We start from the raw sequence: 26,008 nt of genomic DNA on the forward strand, positions 1-26,008 counted from the left end.
GGCTTTTGCCCTGACTCTTGTACTGAGTCTCTGACATTTTCCACAACTACTTTTCTGTCATTACCCTAACTGACCTGCTATAAATGTAATACTTGTATAATCACAGTATTCATGAAATTCTCCAATGATTTTTAACTCTCCACTTCTCCACTTTATTTTATTTCTGTGCCATACTGAAGGCTCATATGCTTTAAAAAATTTAACCACTCAATAATACGAATTGGATAGAAAAAGAGGAAAAGCTTTGTCCAATTTCTCCTGTATAAAAGCAAAATGTATTCAAATCTGGAATTCTACAATAAAGGCATTTAAGAAACAATACTAGAGAAGATTCAGAAAAAGACTAGAAAACAATTACCAAAAAACTGAATCTCTAAAGACTAAAAAACAAGAATTTTCCGAGTGGCAGAAAGCCGTCTAAACATACCTTGGATCCACGTACAAATCCAGACTGAAAAACAATGATGGGTTTGGGAGGCTAAGCTTTATATAGAGCAAAGATCTATGCTGGACTATCAGTTCTTTGAAGATCAAATCTTAGTACTTAAAGGATAAAATCATGGAACGCAATCATATTCGTGTTGGTGCCAGAGGAAAAGGAGTTGGATTAACCACAGTAAAACACAGAAGGAGATGTGGTTATGTCCTGTTACTTACTCTGTGTTACTTAACTTTACCAATGCTTATAAGTGATCTAAGTTAAAAGACAATTTCCAAACATAAAACTTACTTTAAACAGGGGACATTATCACGAAGGCCATCAGATGAACTGCTACTGGTAGAAGGATGAGACTGAGGAGGAATGGGCTGAGGATTGGCACTCCCCACTGGGGTTGGCAAAGGTGGTGCCTGTTCACACTCTGGGGATTCCACATCATTTATCTCGTATAACAACCGTACTTCAAGCATCTGTTGTAAAAGCAAGACAGTTGACCAACTCCTAATAACTACTGTTCATTTTATTACAGTTTATACAGTCTATATATACACGTACACTACAGTGGAAAGAACTTTTTTTTTTGGTCTTTTGTCCTTTTAGGGCCGCACCCATGGTTTATGGAAGTTCCGAGGTTGGGGGTCTAATTGGAGCTGCAGCCGCTGGCCTACACCACAGCCACAGCAACACCGGATCTGAGTCTCATCTGTGACCTACACCACCGCTCATGGCAACACCAGATCCTTAACCCACTGAGTGAGGCCAGGGATCAAAATCTGCAACCTCATGGTTCCTAGTTGGATTCGTTTCCACTGCGCCACGACGGGAACTCCCAACAGTGGAAAGAACATTTTCAAAGGAAACATCTAGTGAGATTTCTAAAAATAATGTTTCTGACTCAGTTTTTTTTCTTTTTTCCTAGCTGTGCCTGTGGCATTTGAAAGTTCCTGCGCCAGGCACTGAACCTGCATCACAGCAGCAACCCAACCCACTGCAGTGACAATGTAGGATCTGATCCTTAACCTGCTGAGCCACAAGAGAACTCCTCTGGCCTAGTTTTTAAAAAAATGATTGTGCATACTATGAGAGTACACACAGGTCCATTGATTTTATAATCTATGGCACTCCCATTAATACTAGTGTAAGCTCATACTAATATTTGCATCCTTAAATGAGATACACAATATAGTTAAAGATTTAAATGTTCAGTAAGAAGACATACATAAAAACATACCTTTTTTCCACAAAAGATAGGTGGCAATGAAAATACTGAGGTGTTTGAAAACTGATCACAGTCTCCTAAATAATGAAAATTTTAAAATGTCAGAGATCTGACACTGAAAATCATTAAGAAACCATTACCGGAATGACTTCTGTAATCACTTCTTGTTTGCTGAATCTATAAATGATGACATGAGCTGAAACTCCAGCTATGCACAGCATTCTACTTTCTGGACACCAGGAGATGATCTGAATGGCATACGGATCTTCATCTACAATGTCTGTGTTTGGCTTGTCATCTTTATTTCTTGACTTTTCAAATACTTTAGACGTCTTTAGTTTATATAATACTTGTAGAGTTACTAAAAAAAAAAGATAAAATATGTTATCTTAATATAAAAAGAAAAAATATAAGATAGTATTTAATCAGTCATACCACATAAGGAAAAAGAGCCTATATTTTTTGAATCATATTTTTACTCTTAGGTCTATATTTCTCTATTATTCTTTTACATAATGCATTCACTGTACGCAAAAAGGGTATATTTGTTGTGTTTGTTAAACCAAAAAATCACCATCATGATGAATTTAGATTATATGAAAAAAGAGCAACAAAGATTTTGTAAAAACTCATAAATATAATAAAAATAATAAAGAATATATTTTGCTGTGTAGATCTACTTTCTACATATTTTCTCTCTGAATGTTACCAATATTATCTAACACTTCTACATGATGAAGCGTAACATACCTTGAGTTAACTGGATTCTAATTGTAAACATTATTCATTCAAAGCATTCTTTCCTTTTTTGCTAATGTAAACACCATATATGTTTCACAAAGACAAAGCAAATTTTTACGAAATAAGTTTAGAATCAGACATTAACATTACTCAACAAATTTCTCATAAAATTTGAAACATATTCCCACTTCTTCTACCTCTGGATTAGGAAGAAAAGGTTTGAAGAAATACTGAAGAAAGGATCTGAGTATTTCTGCTGAGAATTATTCTTGATTTATTAATTAAATAACATTAAAATACATTTAATGTATTAAAAATTCTAAACTCATATATGTGATAAATCAGGTATTAATTTATGATCTCTAAATTTCAATTTAAATGCTGGTTATGCAATTATTATAAAAAGGTGATATAAAAGCAATGATTTATAGCATATAACAAATAATATTCAAAATACTTACTTGCAGAAGCATCCCAGAACTTAATTGACCCATCAGCATGCCTATGAAAAGCAAATGAATTAAGGATGTGCAAAAAAAAAAAACTGCGTATTTTTTTTTTTGTCTTTTTGCCAGTGGCATATGCAGGTTCCCAGGCTAGGGGTCTAATCGGAGCTGTAGCCACCAGCCTACACCAGAGCCACAGCAACACGAGATCTGAGTCGAGTCCAATCCAGGATCTAAGAATCGTCTGTGACCTACACCACAGCTCATGTCAACAAGCAGGGCCAGGGATCAAACCTGCAACCTCATGGTTCCTAGTCAGATTTGTTAACCACTGTGCCACGACAGGAACTCCCATAATTTCTTTTTTAAGTTAAATACATTTTTATTTAAAAAGTCAACAAAATGAGGAAAAAGATAAAATTTAAGATAAATTTGGAGGTTCTATACAATAACTTACTCCTTATTATATTACTGCATTACCTGCCCTATTAATGTTTATGTAGTATTAATCATATTTAGTTATTATTAACTTATTAGGTAAAAGCAGACTTTTACTTACCCTGTAATAATTATTTCTGAGTAGCTTTGAGCACCCAAACCCCAATTACCTCCATTAATGGGCCATTCCTATAAGAAAAGATTTTGTATAAAGCAATTTCCAAGTATACCATACATCTTCATATATGCATATATCTATGACAACAGCAAATAACATATTTCATTTCCTAAAAGGATTTTTTTTTTGCCTTTTTAGGTCTGCACCCATGGCATATGGAAGTACCCAGGCTAGGGAGTGAATTGGAACTGCAGCTGCTGGCCTTTGCAACAGTCACCACAATGCCAGATCCAAGCCTCGTCTGTAACCTACACAACAGCTCACAGCAACGCAAGATCCTTAATCCATTGAGCAAGGTTAAGGATTGAACCCACAACCTCATGGAAACTAGCTGGGTTCATTACCACTGACCCAAGATGGGAAACCCACCCAAAGGATTTTTTAAAAATTTTTGCTAGAAAAGGTCTCATTATTAAATACTCCCAGGTGATAAATATAAAACACTGAAATTATGTATTCACGTTCAATACCTTTTTGCTGTAACCTTGACGTTTCTGTCTAACTCCAACAGAATAAAGTGCAGGAATAAGATCCACAGGACAATCAGCAAAATATTCGCAACACGTAACAGGAGATTCATGTATACTCAAAGGGTAAGGATTTTCAAATATAGGATATCTTTAACAACAGAAAATAAAAAAGTATTTATTAATTTAATGACATTATCTGTAAGACAACAATGAAAAATATAAAAATATTTAAACTTATTTAATAATAAGTTATTCTAGGGCCGTCATTTAGAAATGTTTTCAAATTCCTTTGTTCCACAATGGTCTTATTATTTTCAAAAAGAAAAAAAAAACTGATTATTACAGAAAGATACACTAAGCAGATGTGAATTTAGGAAGGTCTTCGAGTAAGGTAAACATACTGTTCACTTACAGGTGAGGGATTCCCAATCTCAGCATATTCACAGAGTGAATCAAATCATTCTTTCTGTGGGGCGTGCCCTGTGCATTGCAGATGCTTAGCAGCATCCCTGTTCTCTATCCCTAGGTGCCAAGAGTACCCCTCCACTCAACAGAACATGTATAAACAGACGCTGACAAATATCTCTTGGGGGTAACACTGCCCCCAATGGAAAAACAGACATACTGAATGGGTAAACTCATTTAAAACCATTTTTAATGTTTACCTCCCAGGAAATACAATTAAGTGATACAATGCTCTGCCACTCAAAAGATTTTTAAGTAAACATACCATCATCTAAGTCAGAACAAGAAGAATATGAGAAATACCACTAAAAGTTGCAAAGGAGCCATGGTGAGAACATACAGATCAGATATAATATATCTGCTTAAGAGAGAACAGGAAAAGCTTGAAGAGGAAGAGGCTGCCTTTGAAAGTTACGTGGATTTTTGATGGCAATGAAGTAAGTAGGTGTGTTTCGGCCTCCGGGAACGCTATGAGACATGGAAGTGCGATGTTTGTTTAACACATAGTTCAGTTTTTCCAGGGAACACGAACCAGCCTGGAAATGTACCCTGAATTCCTTCTCCGTAGAGTAGCAGGTTGAGTGGCTTTTACATAAAAAAAAACATAGAGAACCAGAGCGGTTTAAAGAAGAGAGTAAGAGATTGGTGCTGCATGTAAAATTACCTGAAAATGGTATTCATGACACACAGGCACAGAGAGTGAATATGAGTGGGGAGCCTACCACAGCTTAACTGGAGGGAAACTGTGATGGGGATCAACTCTGGACCTGCCGATTCCACGCGCCTCCAGGGAATCCAAGTATTAGGCTGAATCATATGAAATTTCAGAAATTCAACAAATTTTGACTTAAAAATGGAATTTCTATAAGAGCAACATAATAGAGAAATTTAGGAGGTGATGAGAAATGTGTAATTGCAGTTCTGAAAGGAGTTTGAGGTTATGGATATAAATGTAGCATTTTCAAAGAAATAGAAACAGCCAATCCTATGCTATAAAGAATCTTTTTTCACCACACACTAATCACTCACCCAATTTTTTTCTTACCCATTTTGTGCAAGGTCTATAAGTACTAAATCCTTTTCTAGGAGAACAACCACAGCATATGGTTCTTGAAAATCTGGAATAAGAAAACAATGCATGAACAATATTTTAAATATGCAAGAGGGGAGAAATTAGCTAATAGACATTTCTTGCTTGGGTTTTTATTTTATTTTGCTGCATTCTCTTACACATTTAACACTCTGATCGTGTACTTCATATAAAGGAAGGCCAATATGTTTTAAAGAGATAAATCTATACAATAACCCATAGAAAATTATTTCAGTTTTGTAAAGATAAGTTAGATAAGAAACTCAAAGTAACTTCTATGGTATTGGAATTCCAGGGCATGACATGAACAACCAACCCCAAATTTAATTCTATACACTTATTATTGGATCTCATATAAATCCACTAGAGTATACTATAATATTACAATCTCTTTCTTAGGTATTTTCTATGTGCATGTTAACTATAAAATGTGTCACATATTTATATTTCTATTAGTTTCACATAAAGTAAAGACCCAGTTAAATTCCTCTTGAAATAATAATAATCATCTAGCTGTGATGGTTAATTTCATATATTAGCCTGTCTTTGCTATGGTGCCCAATGGTTTGGTCAAACACCAGTCTAGATGGTGTTGTGAAGGTGTAGCTGTGATTAATATTTAAATCAGTGGATTCTGAGCAAAGTAGATTGTCCCAGATAATGTGGGTGGGTCCTATCCAATCAGCTGATGGCCTGAAGAGCAAAGACAGAGGTTTTCTGAAAACAACAACAACAAAAAAAAAAAAAACAAAAAACAGCAACAAAACAAAAAACAATTCTACCTCAAGATGGCAACTCAGAAACCTGCCTGAGTTTCCCGACTTCAAAATCAGACACAAGGCTGTGCATCAAATTTGAAAAATTTTCAGTCTGTGGTAAGTTTCCACAATTTCTTAAAATAACTTCATATTCTTTTCTCTCTCACTCTCTCTTACTCCTTCTCTAAAATCTATTAGTTCTGTTTTTCTGGAGAACTGTAACAAATCCACTATCAGAGGATTTTTAAATGTTTCTTTAGGTAGACAGTTTTGTTTATCTATGAAAGGCACTTACTACTAATATGTAACATTAAAAAGATAAAGTTTATCAGGAGTTCCCATCATGGCTCAGTGGTTAACAAATCTGACTAGGAACCGTGAGGTTAAGGGTTCGATTCCAGGCCTTGCTCAGTGGGTTAAGGATCCAGTGTTGCTGTGAGCTGTGGCGTAGGTTGAAGATGCAGTGCAGATCCTGCATTGCTGTGGCTCTGGCGTAGGCTGGCGGCTACAGCTCCAATTAGACCCCTAGCCTGGGAACCTCCATATGCTGCAGGTGCAGCCCTAGAAAAGACAAAAAAAAAAAAAAAGTTTATCAAAAAAATTTACTTCTCAAATAAAATTTGCAAAGTTATGAAGGCAGCATCTCTTCCCCAGAAGAAGTAGCACAACAGGATAAGTTCACTACTTAGATAACATATAGGTCTTTGTTTTGAATATCTAGAATGTAAAGACACAAAGCTTACCATTTGGGTATGGTGTTTCACACAGCGTCAGAAAGTCAACAATTGAATAGTCCATTTCTAGCACTGCAGTACTTTTCCCATGCATAACTGTTAAGCAAGGTCTTCTTCCTACAGTATCATATGACAAACCTCCTGATAAAATAATAAAAGGTTCCCTGAAAATAAAATACACAGTTAGGATTACAAGTAGCATAATGGAGACAATTTTCTTGCTGTATCATAAACTTCTTAATTAGTGGAATAATAAAAATATTAAATGTTAACATTTTTATGCATCATTTACTTGCATACTCACATGTTGAATTTTAATTGCATTAGACAAGACCCAGGTGAATTTCTGAAAATTAACCTACAATAAGAATGAACACTGACCACATCTGACTCTCATACTTTCCTTTCATTTGGTCCTTAATTTTTTTTCTTCTATCCTCTTTATATAACTGTCAAAAAATTCTCTCTGAATTTCTGATTAGTCTCTTAAATGTACTGCCCTTATTTCCAATACTAGTAACCAGACTTTCTCAACAGAAGTTGTAAGAGAGAATGCTAACGCCCTAAGGCATCCATTGCATGTAATGAATTAAATTCTCACTGATGCATCGAGAATGCACTAGCTACAAATCACCCTTGAGAAAACTGAGAAAATGGTTATTCAAATCATTTTCTGTGGGGCTTAATTCTCTCCTGGAACCTTGGCTAGTACGCTCTCAAAACTACAACTCCCACGAACATCTATCAGCTGCCATAATGTCACTTTTAATTAGCCCTATATAACTGTCTCCTTATTAGGCATTATTAAATTTAATGATTTATCTACATCTGGTTTTTAAGGCCACATATTTAAATATGTAAAAAAGAAAAAACCTGAATATCCTTTCATATGTTTTGGTCTGTATTTATTTTTGACTTGCCTTTTATGTTTTTTGTCCATGTTTTTGTAGGCTCAGTAATCCTTTTCTAATTGGTTTGTTAGAGTTCTTTGCATTCTAAAGAAACTAGGTTTTTTTTTTTTTTTTTGTCTTTTTGCCTTTTCTAGGGCCTCGCGTGCGGCATATGGAGGTTCCCAGGCTAGGGGTCTAATTGGAGCTGTAGCCGCCAGCCTATGCCAGAGTCACAGCAACGTGGATCCGAGCCGAGTCTGCAACCTACACCATGGCTCACGGCAATGCTGGATCCTTAACCCAGTGAGCAAGGCCAGGGATCGAACCCACAACCTCATGGTTCCTAGTTGCATTCGTTAACCACTGAACCACGACGGGAACTCCAAAGGAAATTAGTTCTTAATCTGTCACATGTATCTTCTCATTGGTTGGTGGGGAAGTCATTTACAGTGCATTACAGTGCAAATGGCTTAAAATGTTCTATATGATTTTCTTAACTCTCTTCATTTATAATTTCTCAGGGAGTTCCATAGTGTTTACTCTAGGTCCAGCATATCTACCTCGGTCCTCTCATACTTGGTACAAGCAGGACATATAATATGTAAAGGTAAAAAGTGCTAGTTCTGGAATTAAACTTTGTGTTTAAATCTCAGCTATGACTTTACTTTTTCTGTGTGATCTTGGAAAAGGTGCTTAATCTCCCTATGCCTAGCTTCTGAATCTATAACATAGAGATAGAGTGATAAATATCTCTCTTAGACAATTACTGAATTAATAATATATACAAGGCACTGGAGTCAGTGTCTGGCATACAGTATACCCTTAGGAAGAATTACCTATTCTTACCATTATCATTATCATCAAATCATCATTATCACCCATTGAACAAATTTATTTATTTTGCTTACTGTTTTTCTCATGGAAATATAAGCTACATGAAGGTAAGGGTTTTGTCCATTTTGTTCATGGCTATATCCAAAAACAGTGCCTCATTAGTAAATGTTCATCATTCATACAAAAATGTATGTACATTAATCACTATCTTACTAACATTTACATTTTTTTGCACTAACTATTTTGGGTAACCTTATTTTTTAAGTGACAGCAATCAGAGCTTAAAATTTTGAGCTGAATAGAACCATACTCATACATTTACTGTTCTAATCTCTTGGCTTAGTGTGATTAAGACAACTGTGGTCAGGAAAGTATATTCAATTTTCTTCCACTTTTCATCCCATATAGTGAATACACAGAATACATCTCTCTTCTGCACTTTGAAATATGGCATACAACTGAATATAAAAAAACTAGGAAAAATGGTAAAGAGTCCAACTTAACACTTTTATGTTGTGAGAGGACTGGTCCATGTATTTTTATTCTGATAAATATGTTTTTACATACAGCCAAACTTAAAAAAAAGTATTATTAATAGAAGAACCATGAACGGGAAGATTCTGAGTTACACTACAGAATAAAATTTCCACGGAAATACCAAGTAGGTATTGTCAGGTAGGTGGCCAGTTTATTAGACAAACTGTTAACACGGTATTAATAACACCATGGCAATTAAGTAGGGGTGTCCTCAAAAGGCAACTGTATGTGTGTTCAGTGGCCTTGTAAATTGGCTACATTTCTTTTCTAAATTTAGAAAAAATATACAATGAAAAAATGTGGATAAAAATGTATGCATAAGAAATAGTCTGAAAAGAAATACCAAGGTAATATTCTTTTTCATAACAAAAGTTTCCAAAATTCAGCAATAAATGTGTGTGTGTATATATATATATTTTTTTTTTTACTTTTTATTTTTTTTATTTTTTTATTTTTTATTTATTTATTTTTTATTTTCCCACTGTACAGCAAGGGGGTCAGGTTATCCTTACATGTATACATTACAATTACATTTTTCCCCCACCCTTTCTTCTGTTGCAACATGAGTATCTAGACAAAGTTCTCAATGCTATTCAGCGGGATCTCCTTGTAAATCTATTCTAAGTTGTGTCTGATAAGCCCAAGCTCCCGATCCCTCCCACTCCTACTTTTTCTTATTTTATGTGCTATTTTTTGTAAAAACACTTCAGTTTGTCAGGCAGGAATCATCTGACCCCATAGATTACGTATTTTTCATTGTACTGTTCTAAATCTTGAGGAGTAAATATTAATATTTTACAAGAAGAAAAGAGTCATAAATATGATAAAATAAAATTAAATATATTAACATTAGATGGTGAAAGTTATAAAAATTTAAAGGTTTTTTTGTTTTTTTTTGTCTTTTGTCTTTTTAGGGCCACACCTGCAGCATATGGAGATTCCCAGGCTAGGGGTCTAATCGGAGCTATAGGCACAGCCACAGCAACACAAGATCTGAGCCACATGTCTGTGACCTACACCACAGCTCACGGCAACACCGGATCCTTAACCCACTGAGCAAGGCCAGAGACAGAACCCTAAACCTCATGGTTCCTAGTTGGATTCGTTTCTGCTGTGCCACGATGGGAACTTCAAAATTCAAAGGTTTTGTTGGCATGTGGAATTAAATTGAAAGTTTGAGGGATATAGGAGTTTCCTGGGGGCTCAATGGGTTAAGGATCTGGCATTGTCACTGCTATGACTCTCGTTACTGCTATGGCGAAGTTTCAATCACTGGCCCAGGAACTTTTGCATGTCGAGGGCATGGCCAAAAGAAGTTCTAGGGATCTATATTATTTCTTGGTAAGATATGAATTATGGAGGTGGATAACCTTATTTCCTTTTAAAAAAATAAGTTAGCCCTTTTGATATTATAGTAAGATCTAAATTCTAAGTAGAATTTAAGTAGAATTCCTTTAATAATGTGGCTGTTATCCAAGACTCCTAACTTTTGAAGGCAAACAGGTTAGGAAGGTGTTAGTTTGAACTTTTAATAACTTTGATTTTAATTTTTAGGAGGCTTGACACTTCTAATCAGAGGCTTGTGCTTCTGATTAACCTCCTTTAGTCTTGCTCTGACAACAGGTTTGACTGAAGTTGTGTTTCCATGTGAAACATTCTTTATTTTTTCTGCCATAAGAGCCAATTTTATAACCAATTTGCTCTACTCAGTTCCATAATACTACCCATTCATTCAATCAAATAGTATTTGACCACCTGAATTCCTGAGAATAAAACAGTGCTCTTGTGCCTCGTCTAGACAGACAGTAGCCACATTGCGATAAGTATTAAGACCAAAGTAAAACAGGGTAGAGGGATCTGCTGAATGTGACAGAGGGGCTAGAGGGGTTACAGTAAAACAGAGTAGTCAGGAAAGGCCCCCAAAGTGATAACAGACCAGCTGGGACCAGAATGAAGAGGAACCATTCAAAGATCTTGGGCTTAGGGGAGAAGGAGATACATTCTAGGCTGCAGGAATAACTACTGCAAAGACCCCAAGTCAAGAATGAGCCTGGAATGAATATCTGAGGAACTAAAAGGCCAGCATGGCTGCAGCACAATGAGTAAACCAATAGTGGAAATAGATGACATGACCCTCCAGTCTTGCAAACATATCCTGTTTACATTGTTAGGATCTCAAGAACCTGTCTCCTCCATTTCATCTTCACAGTTACTTTAATTCTGGCCCTAATAACCTGCAGCTTATATTTTTACAAAAGCATTTAGTTGCTCACTGCCTGAAATGTAATTTCTACCTCGTTTTTGTTGTTGTTTGTTTGTTTGTTTTGTAGGGGGGGGTAGATCTCTTCTTCCTTTAAAACTCAATCCAATCATTATATCCCTGACCCATCCTTCCTGAGTTGGGTGCCCCCTTCGCATACCTCTTTTCAACATTTCCACACCAAGAACTCAAACTGTCATTGTTTACCTACTTCCCATTTGTATGTGAGCTCCTCCAGAATGCAGAAGAGTATTTTACCTCTGAACTCATAGGTCCTGGCTAGGTATCCCCAAGAGTGTTTGTCAAGTACATTTTAAAAACCACTAAACCTACTGTTAGCTGGTCGCTGGCCTAGACTTACTCAGAAATGCTGCAGGTGGGGGGCCAACATTTCAAGTGCTTTCAGCACACGGCCAAATTTGACAAACACTATCTAAAAAAGTTTGAAATGTAACTGTTGTGATTTTCAGATACTTCTCTGTATAGCCCTTTTATCTCTATTAGCAGACTGGAACCATTCAGGCATCACACTCTAAGTAGTGGACAGAGAAAGCTGAGCGTCCTAATGAGATTGGTACTCCTTGACTTAGCCTCCCATTATCAGGGGAAGGTGTGAGGATGTCCTTGAGGCTCTCACTACAAGGCCCTACACCCCTCACACTGCGGAATTTCATCAGAAACCACATAACTCTTCAGATGGGCCTGTCTGGGTAGAGAGGCTGATGCCAAGAACAACTCTGTGGTAAAAAGAGAGCTACTGCTTAGTTAAGAGATGTCTTCATCAGGGTCCTATGTGAATGAACAGAGAAACAGCCAGGTACCCTAAGAATAAATTGCTATGGGAGTTCCCACTGTGGCTCAGTGGTAACGAACCCCTAGCCTGGGAACTTCCATATGCTGTGGGTGCGGTCCTAAAAAAAAATACAAAAGAATAAATCACTATAATGAAGCGAATAAGGAGATTAAAAAAAAGCACAGTGGGTGAGAGCCCAGGCTTTGGAAACAGACATCTATGTTTAAATCCTGTTCTACCACTTTTTATTATGAGGAGGGAACAAATTTAATTATCTGAGCTTCAGTTTTCTCTTCAGTAATATCCACCTCCTAGTGTTACTGTAAAGATTAAATGCCTATTACAGTGCCCAGTACAAAGTACATTCTCAGAAAGTGGTCATTATTTTACTAGTATGATGATGATGACAATCCAGTGTTTTTGTAGTTCAGATCCGTACCTTTGCTAATTTTAAGAGGACTCTCTGGAACTAGGGGAGCCATCTCCAGACCATGTTTCACTAGTGACTAACCCTAATACTCCTTTGCTAATACAGATAAAAAGATAAGAGTTTGCAGTAGAAACAAAGGAGCATAATATATTCAGACAAGTTCCTGTTCATTAACTGATAATATAATTTAACAATGATAATATAGCTTTGGTAGAATGGATTTGTATATATATAATATTTGCATAAAGTATAAGATTTTAATAAAATTTTATGTCAAATGTTTCATTATATTTTTTGTTATGTTAAATTGTTAGAGTAGTCAGACTTAATACATATCCTTTTAAGAATCAAAAATGTGGAACCTGAAAATACTTCCTTTCAGATAACTCCTCCAAATATCTACATAGTATACAACAGTGCTGCTCAGAGTGGGTCCGTGACTGCTAAGGGTTCCCAGGACCCTTTCCAAAAAAATCACTAAGGGCAAAACCATTTTTATTGTGATATTAAGACATCACTTGCCTTTTTACTATGTTGATAATTGTGCTGATGGCACAAAAGTAACAATAGATGAATTAGACTCCTAGCATCTCAGCAAATGATCAAAGCAGTGGCACCAAACTGTATTAGTTATTACATTCTTTATCGCCACATGTTAAAGAGGATTTTTCTCTTACTTTAAAATGTTCTTGGGAGTTCCCATCGTGGCTCACTGGTTAACGAATCTGACCAGTAACCATGAGGTTGTGGGTTCGATACCTGGCCTTGCTCAGTGGGTTGAGGATCTGGCGTTGCCATGAGCTGTGGTGTAGGTCGCAGATGCGGCTTGGATCCCACATTGCTTTGGCTCTGGGATAGGCCAGCGGTTACAGCTCCAATTAGACCCCTAGCCTGGGAACCTCCATATGCCGCAGGAGTGGCCCTAGAAAAGGCAAAAAGACAAAAAAAAAAGTCCTTGATGAAGCAGTAAAGTGATTAATTTTACATTTTGCATCTTGACCCTTAGGCTTGTTTATTAAAGGGGAACCTATTAGTACCACATAAAGAAGTGCCTTTGATCCTGTACTTAGAAAATGGGAGGTATTTATAAGGCACTGCTTCTGTACACTGAACTGGACAGTTATTCTAGAAAAGCACTTGTATAATCATTTGAGTTGTGAACTGAATTGCTATTGTTTTTGCTTCAAGGATGACGGACAAACTATCATTATTTAGGCTTGGGTAACTACAAAACTATAAGCCATTTTCTCAAAAAATTAATCAAACGATAGAGTTCCCGTCATGGCTCATTGGTTAACGAATCCGACTAGGAACCATGAGGTTGCAGGTTTTGATCCCTGGCCTTGCTCAGGGGGTTAACGATCCGGCGTTGCCGTGAGCTGTGGTGTAGGTTGCAGACGTGGCTCAGATCCCGTGTTGCTGTGGCTCTGGAGTAGGCTGGCGGCTACAGCTCCGATTGGACCCCTAGCCTGGGAACCTCCATATACCATGGGGGCAGCCCTAGAAAAGGCAAAAAGCCCCCCCCCCCAAAAAAAATTAATCCAATCAATCTTTACTTTAAGAAAAACGACAGACATTATTTGCTCATAATGATAAAATCTAGGCATCTGGGTAAAAATATCAAGAGTTTGGAAAACTTTTATCTGTCACACTGAGCTTCACAGCTTCCCAATACTTAAAGACTTTCCTGATGAGATCAGAAGTAATATTAACAATTTTAAAAATACATTACACAATAAAATGTGTCAACATTAGAAGGTATGAATGACCCACTGAATCAGTATTTTCCAAATGACCAGTGCCATGATGTCACAAAAGCAAGCATGGGTGAAGAGCCCCTGAAAGTGCAGATAAGACGAGTGGATTTTAATGAAAAGAATACATAATTTTATTGATATAGATTTAGAGTCCACACTATAGTCTTTAAAAATCTACAACTTGTCAAGTTTGGGCACAGTCTGAAAGAACATTCACTATCCTTTTGAAAGTCTAATCATATGTGCTTGTAAAGCTGTGTTTTCTTCATATATTTAATTTAAAAAGAACATGTCAAAACAGATTAAATACAAAAGCAGATCTGAGACTTCAAGCTGTAGTCTGTTATATTAGATTTTAAAGAGATTTCCAAAATAAAACAATTCCACTATTTTTTTTTTTTGGTCTTTTTTAATTTTAGGGCCACACCTGAGGCATACAGAAGTTTCCAGGCTAGGGTTCCACTTGGAGCTGTAGCTGCTAGCCTACACTACAGCCACAGCAAAGTTAGATCTGATTTGCATCTGCGACCTACACCACAGCTCATGCCAATGCTGGATCCTCAACCCACGATCGAGGCCAGGGATCAAACCTGTGTCCTCATGGATGCTAGTGAGATTCAATTCTGTGGAGCCACAACAGGAATTCCCAATTCCACTATTTTTAAAAATTTTAAAGTTATTTTAAAATATTTTATTTATGCTAACATGCAAAGAGTTATCTTTTTAAATGAATACATATTTTAAAATTTTTTAAGTTTTAAACTTTATTCCTAATACAGTAAATATCAATAAATAAAACATAAAGTTATTTGGGATTCTCAATAATTAAAAAAGTAAAGGATCCTGACATTAGTTTGTGGACTATTAGGATACAGCTAAAAATTAGCCCCCACAAAAGAAAATATGCAATGAGGAGGTTTCATTTTAATAAATGTTATTACAATTGGTTATTATAATTATTGAGATAATATAATTACATAAAAGGGTATTATAATTAACAAAGGTATTAACCTAGTGGGCTTGAGTTTATTAAAGGGGATGCTATTAGTACAAGGCAAAGAAATAAAGTGGCATTCTTCTCTAAATTATCACCTTTTGACCATTAGCATAGTGGTAAAGATTCATCAAAGCCCTATGACTTCTCTTTATATTAGCCAAATATTAATGTCTTCCTTAAAATTTAATAATTTTTAAAAGTTATTTAGCATCAGTCCTCTAACATTTGAAACCTTCATTGAAATGACTGGCTGACAAGACACAATTTGAAGATAAGGGCAGAAGAATCCATAAATTCTGAGGTCTTTGCTTAATTAAGAAAGAGAAAAAAAAAGATCTCAGAACACCTTCTCTAGCTTGGAGGCCTAAACCTGCTCAAGTGCTCTTATGAACTGAAAATTTCATGAACCTTCATAATTTCAGAAGAATTATAGTACTTTCTTGTAGCCCATAAAGGCTGATAATCATGACAAAAGCTGTGTGATGAAGTTGCCATGTCTATGGAAACATAACTCCTTTATCTGTGCTTTGCAGGACAGAGCATCAATTATAGTGTGAAGTTAAACAGGAAGCATCAACATGGTGAATCAATGAGACAAAGATACAGAGTTTCATTGACCTACACTAACCATACAAATTCTACAAAATTTATGCTTTGGGATTTCAATCTATTACAGTTTTTGTATATATACTGGTTAGGACGCATGAGATTTATAAGGTCACAACAGCAGTTCCTGTCAGTCCATTCCCTTGGTTTCTTTCAAACATATAAGAATTTAACTATGTAACAATTAGGCTTTTTTTTTGTTTTTCTATAGGAAATCTAAACTCTTTAATGCAGTCTTTGCCACATGGGAATTAATTTGTGATTAAGTGGACTGTATATGAGGTTCTCAGTGTTACAAGTATGATTTCAAAGCTTATCTATAAAAGAACATTTCAAAATCATTTATTGCAGACAAAGTCTTACATGGATTTGATTCCTGTTCTCTAGAAAAATATAACCTAAATTATAAAAGCTGATATCAATATATATTATAAACATCCAAGTAAAGTCCTAGAATAATCAGTGTACTATATTCAGTCTATGTACAGATCACTAGTGAAGGCATTTTAGGGACGGGACAAAATGTAGATGAGGATGAATACTGATGGTAAATCTATCCTTAGTTTGGACAATCCATAAAGCTTTAAGGATGCACCAGAGAACAAATTTAGATGATGAAAGAGGCCTGGTTCTTAAAGAAGAAATTATAGGAAAGCTCAAAATGACCTTCAGTAGTAGTAAAATAGAATGTAACAATTTTGTGAACAATTAGGTTTAAAATAAAACTGTGCATTTTAATAAATATTCAAAACTACAAGGTTTTAAATTCTATTTTAGGATTTCAGAAATGGAAGACTGTTATCAAGTGAGTATCAACCACTGACATATCAATTCTGTTAAACTCATCAGATAGTTTCTAGATACAAGGGCACAGACAAGCCCAAGAGTGATTTCTGGTTCCTGTCAAAATATAAAAGCTTAGCTAGACAACTGCTTACAAAAAAATTAAATTGGAAAGTTTCTATGAATCATTGCTGCTTTGCCTGAAGATACAAACAAATTTAACTTCAAGCTCCTATTATGACATGAGGCTGCCTTTCCATTAACAGCAGTCATTTAAGAGTCCACATTACGGTTAGAGAACTTAAGATAATTCTAAAGCATAAATGCTAATTTTAAAGGTTGTGAGTTAATAAAATCAAAACAAAGTCATCCCACATTGATGAGACTGATGAAACTATGACATTTTATACTCAGTTCTTTAAAGTATACTTTCAAAAGGCAATGTGGCAATTTGTCAAGATTCATAAAAATATTTTATCTTCAAAATTTTACCACTGGAAATTTACTATAAAGAAATAGTATAATATTAAAAACCTTAAGTTAAATAATATCAAGACAGAATATGTTCACTACTATATAATTATCTATAATATTAAAAACCTGAATATAATATAAAAAAAACTAAATGTTAAAAAAAAGGGAGGTGGGAGTTCCTACTGTAGTTCAGTGGAGGATGTGGGTTTGATCCCTGGCCTTGGTCAGCAGGTTAAGGACCCAGCATCGTTGCAAGCTGCAGCATAGGTCACAGATGTGACTCAGATCAGGTGTTGCTGTGGCTGTGGTGTCGGCCTCAGCTGCAGCTCCGATTTGACCTCTAGTCCAGGAACTTCCATGTGCCACAGGTGTGGCTGTTTCGTTTTTGTTTTGTTTTATTATTTTTATTTTTTTGTCTTTTTGCCTTTTCTAGGGCTGCTCCCGTGGCATATGGAGGGTCCCAGGCTGGGGTCGAATCGGAGCTGTAGCCACTGGCCTACGCCAGAGCCACAGCAATGCCAGATCCGAGCCCCATCTGCGACCTACACCACAGCTCATGGCAACGCTGGATCCTCAACCCACTGAGCAAGGCCAGGGATCGAACCCGCAACCTCATGGTTCCTAGTCGGATTCGTTAACCACTGAGCCATGATGGGAACTCCCTATCTTGTTATTTAAAGGAGGTATGTCTGCGTAAATTATACAGCCCTTGAAACTAAAAAATTAATAAAAACCATAATACTTCAGGCAAAGGAGAAAAAAATACCAAACTGAAGAGTATAATTAAGTGAAAATGGCTATGTATCAAAGACTTAGGGAAAATAAACACAAAATTGTTTTAGAATAGTGTAATTACAACTCCTATGCTTCTCTTGTTAGGATTTTATTTAATTAATACTCTAATTAAAAAAACCCTAGATACTTCCCAAAAGAATTCAGAAACTAATAACAGTGGTTAAAATAAAATTAGTTTTGGTGACTAATTAAATTTTTTTTAAAAATGCATTTTTTCCTATGAAATATCATGAAAGTAGTTTGTCAAATTTTAATGTCATTTCCATATCTGTCACTACACTTTGTATTAAAGTACTGCTAAAATGTAGCTTATGCTGAAAAATCTCCTGCTGCTTAGACCATTCGAAAATAACTATACAAATTAAGTTAGGATATTATTATGATTCATCCATTCAACAAGCATTTTACTGAGAGCTTAGTATGTGCTGGTCCAAGAATTCTCTTTTTTCTATCATTTAATTTCTCTGGCTTCACTACATCCTCTACCCAGCACACTCCCTTCTACCATACTTTTTATTCTTGTCATCTACTTCACCTACCTCAATGTTCCATTTCAGGACCTAACACCTATCTTAATCCCAAGATTCTTGGTTCTGTGGTCAAAACATTTTTCTAGAAGAATGGGTCATATGACAGTGCTCTCAATGTTTCAGAAAGAAAGCCATCTTCTCTATTTATGCTTTGGATTCATCATGAGAAATGTACTCTAAAACTTCCTTCTAAAATTATTTCATTTTCAGTGTCTCCTGTTCCAAAGACTCTTTCTTTTCTGCCACTAGTCATACGGAGGGCTTCCTTAATTTACTTAAAGTAAAGATAAAAATCTGTGCCTTGCTCTTCTTGATGACATGAAATTGTTATGTATATCCACTGGTGAATTTACTAAATACATGTTCTTTTTTTTTTTTTTTTTTTGCTATTTCTTGGGCCGCTCCTGCGGCATATGGAGGTTCCCAGGCTAGGGGTCGAATCGGAGCTGTAGCCACTGGCCTACGCCAGAGCCACAGCAACACCAGATCCGAGCCGCGTCTGCAACCTACACCACAGCTCACGGCAACGCCGGATCGTTAACCCACTGAGCAAGGGCAGAGACTGAACCCGCAACCTCATGGTTCCTAGTCGGATTCGTTAACCACTGCGCCACGACGGGAACTAACCCTAAATACATGTTCTAAACGATTATTTTCTATTGTGAATCCACCAATTTCTTAAACATCCCTATATCCTGGGCTCATGTTTGAAATGATGCTAAATAAAGTATTCTTATGAATTAAACCTTCCTACAATACGTATCTCCTAACCTTTCTTCTGTTGTCACTCTAACCAATCTTTCTAAAGAAGTAAAAAACGCTTACTTGCTCTCTTGTACTAATACTTCAAGAACCTGATATTCTAGGTTTCCTTTTTCCCCTCCTGTTCAGAATCTACAAGTCCTCCCTTCTACATCTTTATTTGGTGTCTTTCAAGATAAAATACCAGGGCTGGGAGCCAGGGTGCTGAAGGGTTCTGTGTTGTCAAGGAACCACTCTGTATGTGCTTTTTTTCTTATATTCAGGCAACATCACCTCCATTTTAGCAACCACCACTGGTTAAATATACTTCAAGGACTTGATACATGCTTCAAACAAAATTAACAATTAAAGCTTGCTAATGATATAAAAATGGATTTGTACATCAGTAGACTTAAATATGTGATATCAATTTTAATTTACAGTAATGAACTAAATATTAATATAGACAGAAGCTTAAAAAGAGAGGCATCATTATTAGTACTTTCACTTGATAGAAGTCATGGCAAAACCCAACATTGAGCATATACATTATGTAGCTACTAAATGAAGTATTCTGACGTCAGAAGACAGAGCTATTCATCTCGTAGTTTCAGTTTTCTAGCTGCAAAAGATTACAGCATTACAGCATTAAGGCAATGCAAGTCAAATGGTACATTAAAATCAAGAAAGTGAACAGTAACTTATCCTAGTTCAATGTGAGGTTTTAAGAGTGAGAGGGAAGGGAGGTAATTCTCTTACAGTGCTGTGGGTTAAGGATCTGATGTCACTGTAGTGGCTTAGGTTACTGTTGTGGCCTGGATATGATCCGATCCCTGGCCTGGGCACTTCTACATGCCATGGGTGTGGCAAAAAAAAAAAAAAAAAAAGAAAGAAAAGAAAAAAAAAGAAAAGAAATTTTATGGAGTTCCTGTTGTGCTCAGCAGGTTATGAACCTAATTAGTATCCACGAGGATACAGGTTTGATCTCTGGACTCACTCAGTGGGTTAAGGGTCCCATGCTGCTGTGGCTGTGCCATAGGCCAGCAGCTGTAGCTCCCATTGTCTCAGAAGGAAGACTGGAGGAAAATGTTCTAGTTTTGAGAGAATGAAAATAATGCAGATAAATCTGGCATGGGTCATAAGAATGTCTTTGAAGATAGTGATAAAATGAGAATTAGCCAATTTAAGACCGAAACTTACTGACCAACATGGTAAGAATAACAGGAAAACATGAAGGTTATTTTATGAGGCATTTGAAATCTTTTAAGAGTCCTTGGGCTCAGAGAGGTTTTTTCCCCTTAGGTACAATTAAATATAAATCTGCTTGTGGATTTTCCCTAAATAGTGAGTGTTAATTCCAAGTGCTATGACTACAAAGCAATACCACAAAATCAAACCTGGGCCCCAGCAGGTTAGAATCACATTTGCATCCTGGAAGTGATCTGTGAAGCTCTCTACTCCTGAGTAGTGAGGGTCATTTGCACTCAGTTATTGAGCCTGCTGGTGGCACAGAGATTTCTCAGCTCACATTAGTGTGATTACTTGCACTGAGTATGATTTAATGTTAAACTTAAAAAGATGATCTGATAAACTAGCAAATACAAAAGAGAATACACTTCTTGGTGAACTGAGCAATGCTGCCAATCATGATAATCCCATCCTAACCCAGGCCATCTGTGAAATGTCCAGGATACTGACTAAGAGCTCTGGCTCTGCAGTCAACCTAGGCTCAAATTCCGTATCTGCTACTTCATGGGGCAAGTTAATGTAAGCGCTCTACAACTCATTACTATAACCCTAAATGGAGACAATAAAAGTACCCAAGACACAGTGTTTTTATGAGAATTATGAAAAATAGCACATTCAAATTGCACAGCAGAATACCTGGAACCTAGGAAGCAATAACGAATGTTCGCTTTATCTACTAATTTTTTTCTTCTTGGTGCCTGAAAGCCAAGGCATATGAGTCTTGAGTTCAAGCTGTAAGATGCTGTTTTTGTCTCAAGTAAGGATATAAGGATTGCTAAGACAAACGGAAACTACTTTTGTTTCTAAATGTGGGTGTGCTGTCCACATGAGTTTCTCTTCTTGTTGCTATGGCTTGGTAAGAACTGAGGTGGAGGAGTTTCCTCTGTGGCTCAGTGGAAGTGAATCTGACTAGCATCCATGAGGATGCAGGTTCAATCCCTGGCCTCACTCAGTGGGTTAAGGATCCAGTGTAGCCATGAGCTGTGTGTAGGTCGCAGACGCGTCTTAGATCTGGTGTTGCTATGGCTGCTGTGTAGGTCGGCGGCTATAGCTCAGATTGGACCCCTAGCATGGGAACTTCCATGAGCCTTGGGCCTTGGGTGCAGCCCTAAAAAGACAAAAAAAAAAAAAAAAGAAGAAGAAGAAGATTGAGGAGGAGGACAAAGAATGAATATGGAACATTTGCTGAATAATATTTTGGTGGCGAGAGAAAAAAGCAGAGATTCCATGCATGATAAAAGAAAACACAAACTTATTGATGTCTATTACCAAACCTCTGATTCTAAATATTGTTTTCAAGGATTAGCATTATCTGTGAATGACCGCAAGATGAGTTTCTTATCTGCAGTTTCAGCAAGAGGAACTATTGCTGAGAGATCTGCAGGTATGAGTATGATCTTGGGGACTGGTGGTTAAAGTGAACAGAAGGTAGGATTCACTGGAGAGGCAGGAGTAGTGGGCAGTTAATAGCAAAGGCTTAATTAAATCTAGGCTCTTCCATTTTTGAGCTGTATGACTTTGGGCAAGTTACTCAACCTCTCTGCTTTAGTTTCCTCATCTGTAAAATAATTCCTGCCTCATAGGGTTGTTGCTATGATTTAAAAAATGTGTGTAAAGCACTTAGAACAGTATCTGGCAGCACATACTTAGTAAGCACAGCATGGGTGTTAACAGATATAGTTACTTAAGAACAATCCACAGTTGAGAAGGGATAAAAATCATACAGACTGAGCCTGAGTTCTGGAGAAATAACTTTGTGCACAAACGACTTTGGTTTGGGGCTTCTGAGAGTTAGGGTCCTCTCCCTAGAAACATGGCTCTGGGAGCAGGTGGGGAAACTCAGCTATTATTAAATAGACCTTTAAATATTTTTAGAACCAGAATATTACGAAGGTACCCTGTGTTTTTATTGAAGTCATTTTTTTTTGTAATGTTACATAGTTAATCTACCTACAGCTTTTAGTCCACATATAAAATTAAAGAAATCACCGTATTTACTACATTACTTAAAAAAAAAAATCTGGCATCAAGGGTCGGGGTATAATGGGTTAAAGAAATATAAAAGCCCAACAACTTTTCCTTTAAGATTAACTTAAATAAATCATGTGCCTATATGTGCGTGCCTATCAAGGATCATTAGACTATGGCCTACTGCCTGTCTCTGTATGGCCTACAAACTAAGAATGGTTTTTACGTATTTAAGCTGAAAAAAATTATACAAAAGAATATTTAATGATACATGAAAATGATATGAAACTCAAATTTCAGTGTCCATAAATTAAGCTGTACTGTAACACAGCTGCATTCATTCATTTAGGAGTTGTGCATGGCTGCACTGGGACTAGAGCGGCAGAGTTGAATAACTGCAAGAGACCCAGAGGGCTTGCAAACCCTAACATTTACTCTCTGGCCCTGTCCACAAAAAGCTTGTTGTAGCATCTGTTGTGATGAAAGGGAATAAACTAATCTCTTAGATATGCTTCTCTAAGTGTAACCAAACTGCCATATTTAGCTGCCGTAATATTTGCTTTTAGGTTCCCTATCAGAGATCTTTTCCCCTAAGCTGGTATTCTTTGAAAGGTGATCTGTTTAAGAGAAACGAACTTTAATGCTCTTTAGTGCAAAACTCTAAGCAGTTCAATTGCATACCTATTTAAAAACTTGAACCCACCCAGAGTTGCCTCTTATTGAAAATTTGGCCCTGCCTGCAACTTCGTCTGCAGTCTACTAGCGAGGTGAAAAGTGCTGAAGCAGAGGAGAACAGGAACTGGGATTTATCAGACACCTCCCATGTGTCAAACACATTCTTTCTTTCAGGTCTTCACTACAATTTTATGAAATGGGAATTACTACCTTTGTCTCACCGAGGTCAGAATAAAGGTTCAGTGAGGTTAAGCAAACAGTAAGTGACAGAAATGAGATTTGAACCTAAGTCTGACAGTCCAAAACCTCATTTATTTTCACTAAATCAGGGGCTGTCACATATTAAGTTCATGATTCACAGGAAGAAGTGCATTTTACTTCAAGATACAGTACAGCAATAAGCATATACATACAATGAAGTTTCATGAGCCAAAACTTATCCTTAAAATGTGCAATGCACTATTTCCTGTGCTTGTTTTTAGGTTAAAAAATGATTGTCACAACCAACATAGATCATTATTATCTAATATCTGAAAAATAAAACCACTGTACTGAATTAGTGTTTCTTTCTCAGAATAAGATGATTCTCAATCTAGTAAAGAATATGAATGAGGTCCTTTGGTGTTTATAAAGTCTGTTCAACTCTGCCACTTGTACAACTGCTTCATGAAAGCAAAATCAGGGAACAACTGCATTTTAGATGTTTGTAAGAGGTTATCAAATGATGTTCTGAGATAACTGATACAACTAAAGAGTATGTTCTGAGAGCATTATATATATTGTTTAATCTTCATAACAACTCTGAGGTAGGTACTACTATCATTCCCACCTTACGGATGAAGGAACGAGCACTTAAAGCTTAGTTGGTAAGATTGCACATGCACAGACAGCTGAGGCAGGATTCAGACCCAGATGGTCTGGCTCAAGAGCTCACAATCTAATCACTTTGCCCAAGCTCCACTGGCTGCAGGACTTCACACCTGGGTCACATTAGATTTTCAAGGAAACAACTTCAACAGAAGTGACTTACCAGTTAACTTTCAACTTTTTATTAAGAACTGGCCATGTAAAAGAATTGTTCCATATCGTTAATAAAAGTGCTATTAAAAGGTTCTATTAAGGAGTTCCTGTCGTGACGCAGCGGAAACGAATCTGACTAGGAACCATGAGGTTGTGGGTTCGATCCCTAGCTTCACTCAGTGGGTTAAGGATCCGGCACTGTCGTGAGCTGTGGTGTAGGTTGCAGACATAGCTCGAATCTGGCATTGCTGTGGCTCTGGAGCAGGCCAGCGGCTACAGCTCCGATTAGACCCCTAGACTGGGAACCCCCATATGCCATGAGTGCAGCCGTAAAAAGACAAAAGACCAAAAAAAAAAAAAAGATTCTGTTAATTACATCATCATTGTTCCCTACCTAAGGGGAAGTCTCATCGTTCATGGTATAATATATGCTTTATTTTATTAAAAAATAAAAGTTACACAACATCTTTGGTTGTATTTTTTTGTCTGAGCTTACTTTTAATATTAACAGTAACAGCTAGTTTATCGCTAGTTTATTGTTAACAAGTAACAGCCAATTCTTCATGGCTGCACTTTTCTATACACTAGTCCATCTTCCTTTTACTCAGTAACACTGTGCTGGGACAATGAGAAGTGAGGCAGCTATGTCCCATGCTTATATTAAGCTGAATGTTTAATGGGGAAGGCATGCACTGAACAAGTAATTTCATTACTAATGACAAGTATAAATTTCAGAAAGGAAAAATACAGCATGCTTTAAGAGTGTATTATTAGGGGACACAATCTAGTCCACATGGCCATGACATCCTTAAAAATAGTAACATCTATGCTGAGCTATAAAGGAGGATAGGGAATCCTTCTATCCAGAGTGGCTTCTAGGTAAACAGAAGAAAATATGTAAGATCCTGAGCAGGGAAGGATGGTTCTTCTAATGAAATTTGGTAGTTTGCCAACAGGAGTTGATAGAACACATCCTGCTGGCACCTACCCAATACACCTGTTAGGAAAAGGAACGGCTGAGAGCTGCCTCCCTTACTTAGTGACAGAAGGAGGGGTGGTGCAGTCGTTCCCAGTGGTGGTTATGCACTGGATCCTGGGGCACTAGCTCTAGGAAACGGGTCATGGAGTGAAACAAACAAACAAACAAACAAACAAACAAACAAACAAACAAAAACATTTGATTTACTGAATACCCTATCCCAGTGAAAAAAGAAATTGGAAAGCTGGAGAAGACAATTACTCAAGGGTTATCCTACTGATTTATTTAATAAGATCTACAAATGCATTCAAAAGAGCCAGACTTTTTTTCATTTCTGACCCTAGGAAAGGAAAAGTATCCCTGTCATCCCAAAGGAACTAGGAACTTATAAATATTACCACTGGGTAGGAGTGAGAACGGGAACAGGTAGAACACAGAGGGGGGAAAAAAGCCTTCCCTGGACTTCTGCCTTTGCTGCCAGTCAGTAATCATTAAAATGAGGAGGTAATTCAGAAGACAATTAGTGCTACTAGTTTAAACATTTAGACAATTCATTTTTGTTGTGTTATAAACACAGGGTTTTTCTTCTGGTTCTCTTTGCTGGCATGCTTTCTTATTTACATACCTTTGTCATAAGATAAATATGGCAAATAAAGGCCATTGGTAGTAGGAGGTTTCCCAATAAAAATAAGGGCAACGACTTTTAGAACGCT

The 26,008-nt window shown here is 36.7% G+C and overlaps 1 protein-coding gene across 3 annotated transcripts in view; it reads right to left on the bottom strand.

Moving 5' to 3' along the window:
• STXBP5 (syntaxin binding protein 5) overlaps window positions 1-26,008 on the bottom strand; it is a 170,945-nt gene that overhangs the window by 66,222 nt on the left and 78,715 nt on the right. For all 3 annotated transcript variants that reach the window (XR_007133504.1, XM_047769986.1, XM_047769988.1), the window contains exons 10-16: window positions 6,988-7,142; window positions 5,442-5,514; window positions 3,932-4,079; window positions 3,405-3,472; window positions 2,861-2,901; window positions 1,799-2,019; window positions 731-909 (exon numbers count right to left, since the gene is read on the bottom strand). Coding sequence is in view for 2 of the 3 variants with exons in the window: in XM_047769986.1 (XP_047625942.1) it covers window positions 731-909; window positions 1,799-2,019; window positions 2,861-2,901; window positions 3,405-3,472; window positions 3,932-4,079; window positions 5,442-5,514; window positions 6,988-7,142 (885 nt within the window). In the remaining variant the exon portion in view is untranslated. The remainder of the gene's footprint in view (window positions 1-730; window positions 910-1,798; window positions 2,020-2,860; window positions 2,902-3,404; window positions 3,473-3,931; window positions 4,080-5,441; window positions 5,515-6,987; window positions 7,143-26,008) is intronic.

This window comes from Phacochoerus africanus, chromosome 2 (assembly GCF_016906955.1).
Source record: "Phacochoerus africanus isolate WHEZ1 chromosome 2, ROS_Pafr_v1, whole genome shotgun sequence".
Classification (NCBI taxonomy): domain Eukaryota; kingdom Metazoa; phylum Chordata; class Mammalia; order Artiodactyla; family Suidae; genus Phacochoerus; species Phacochoerus africanus.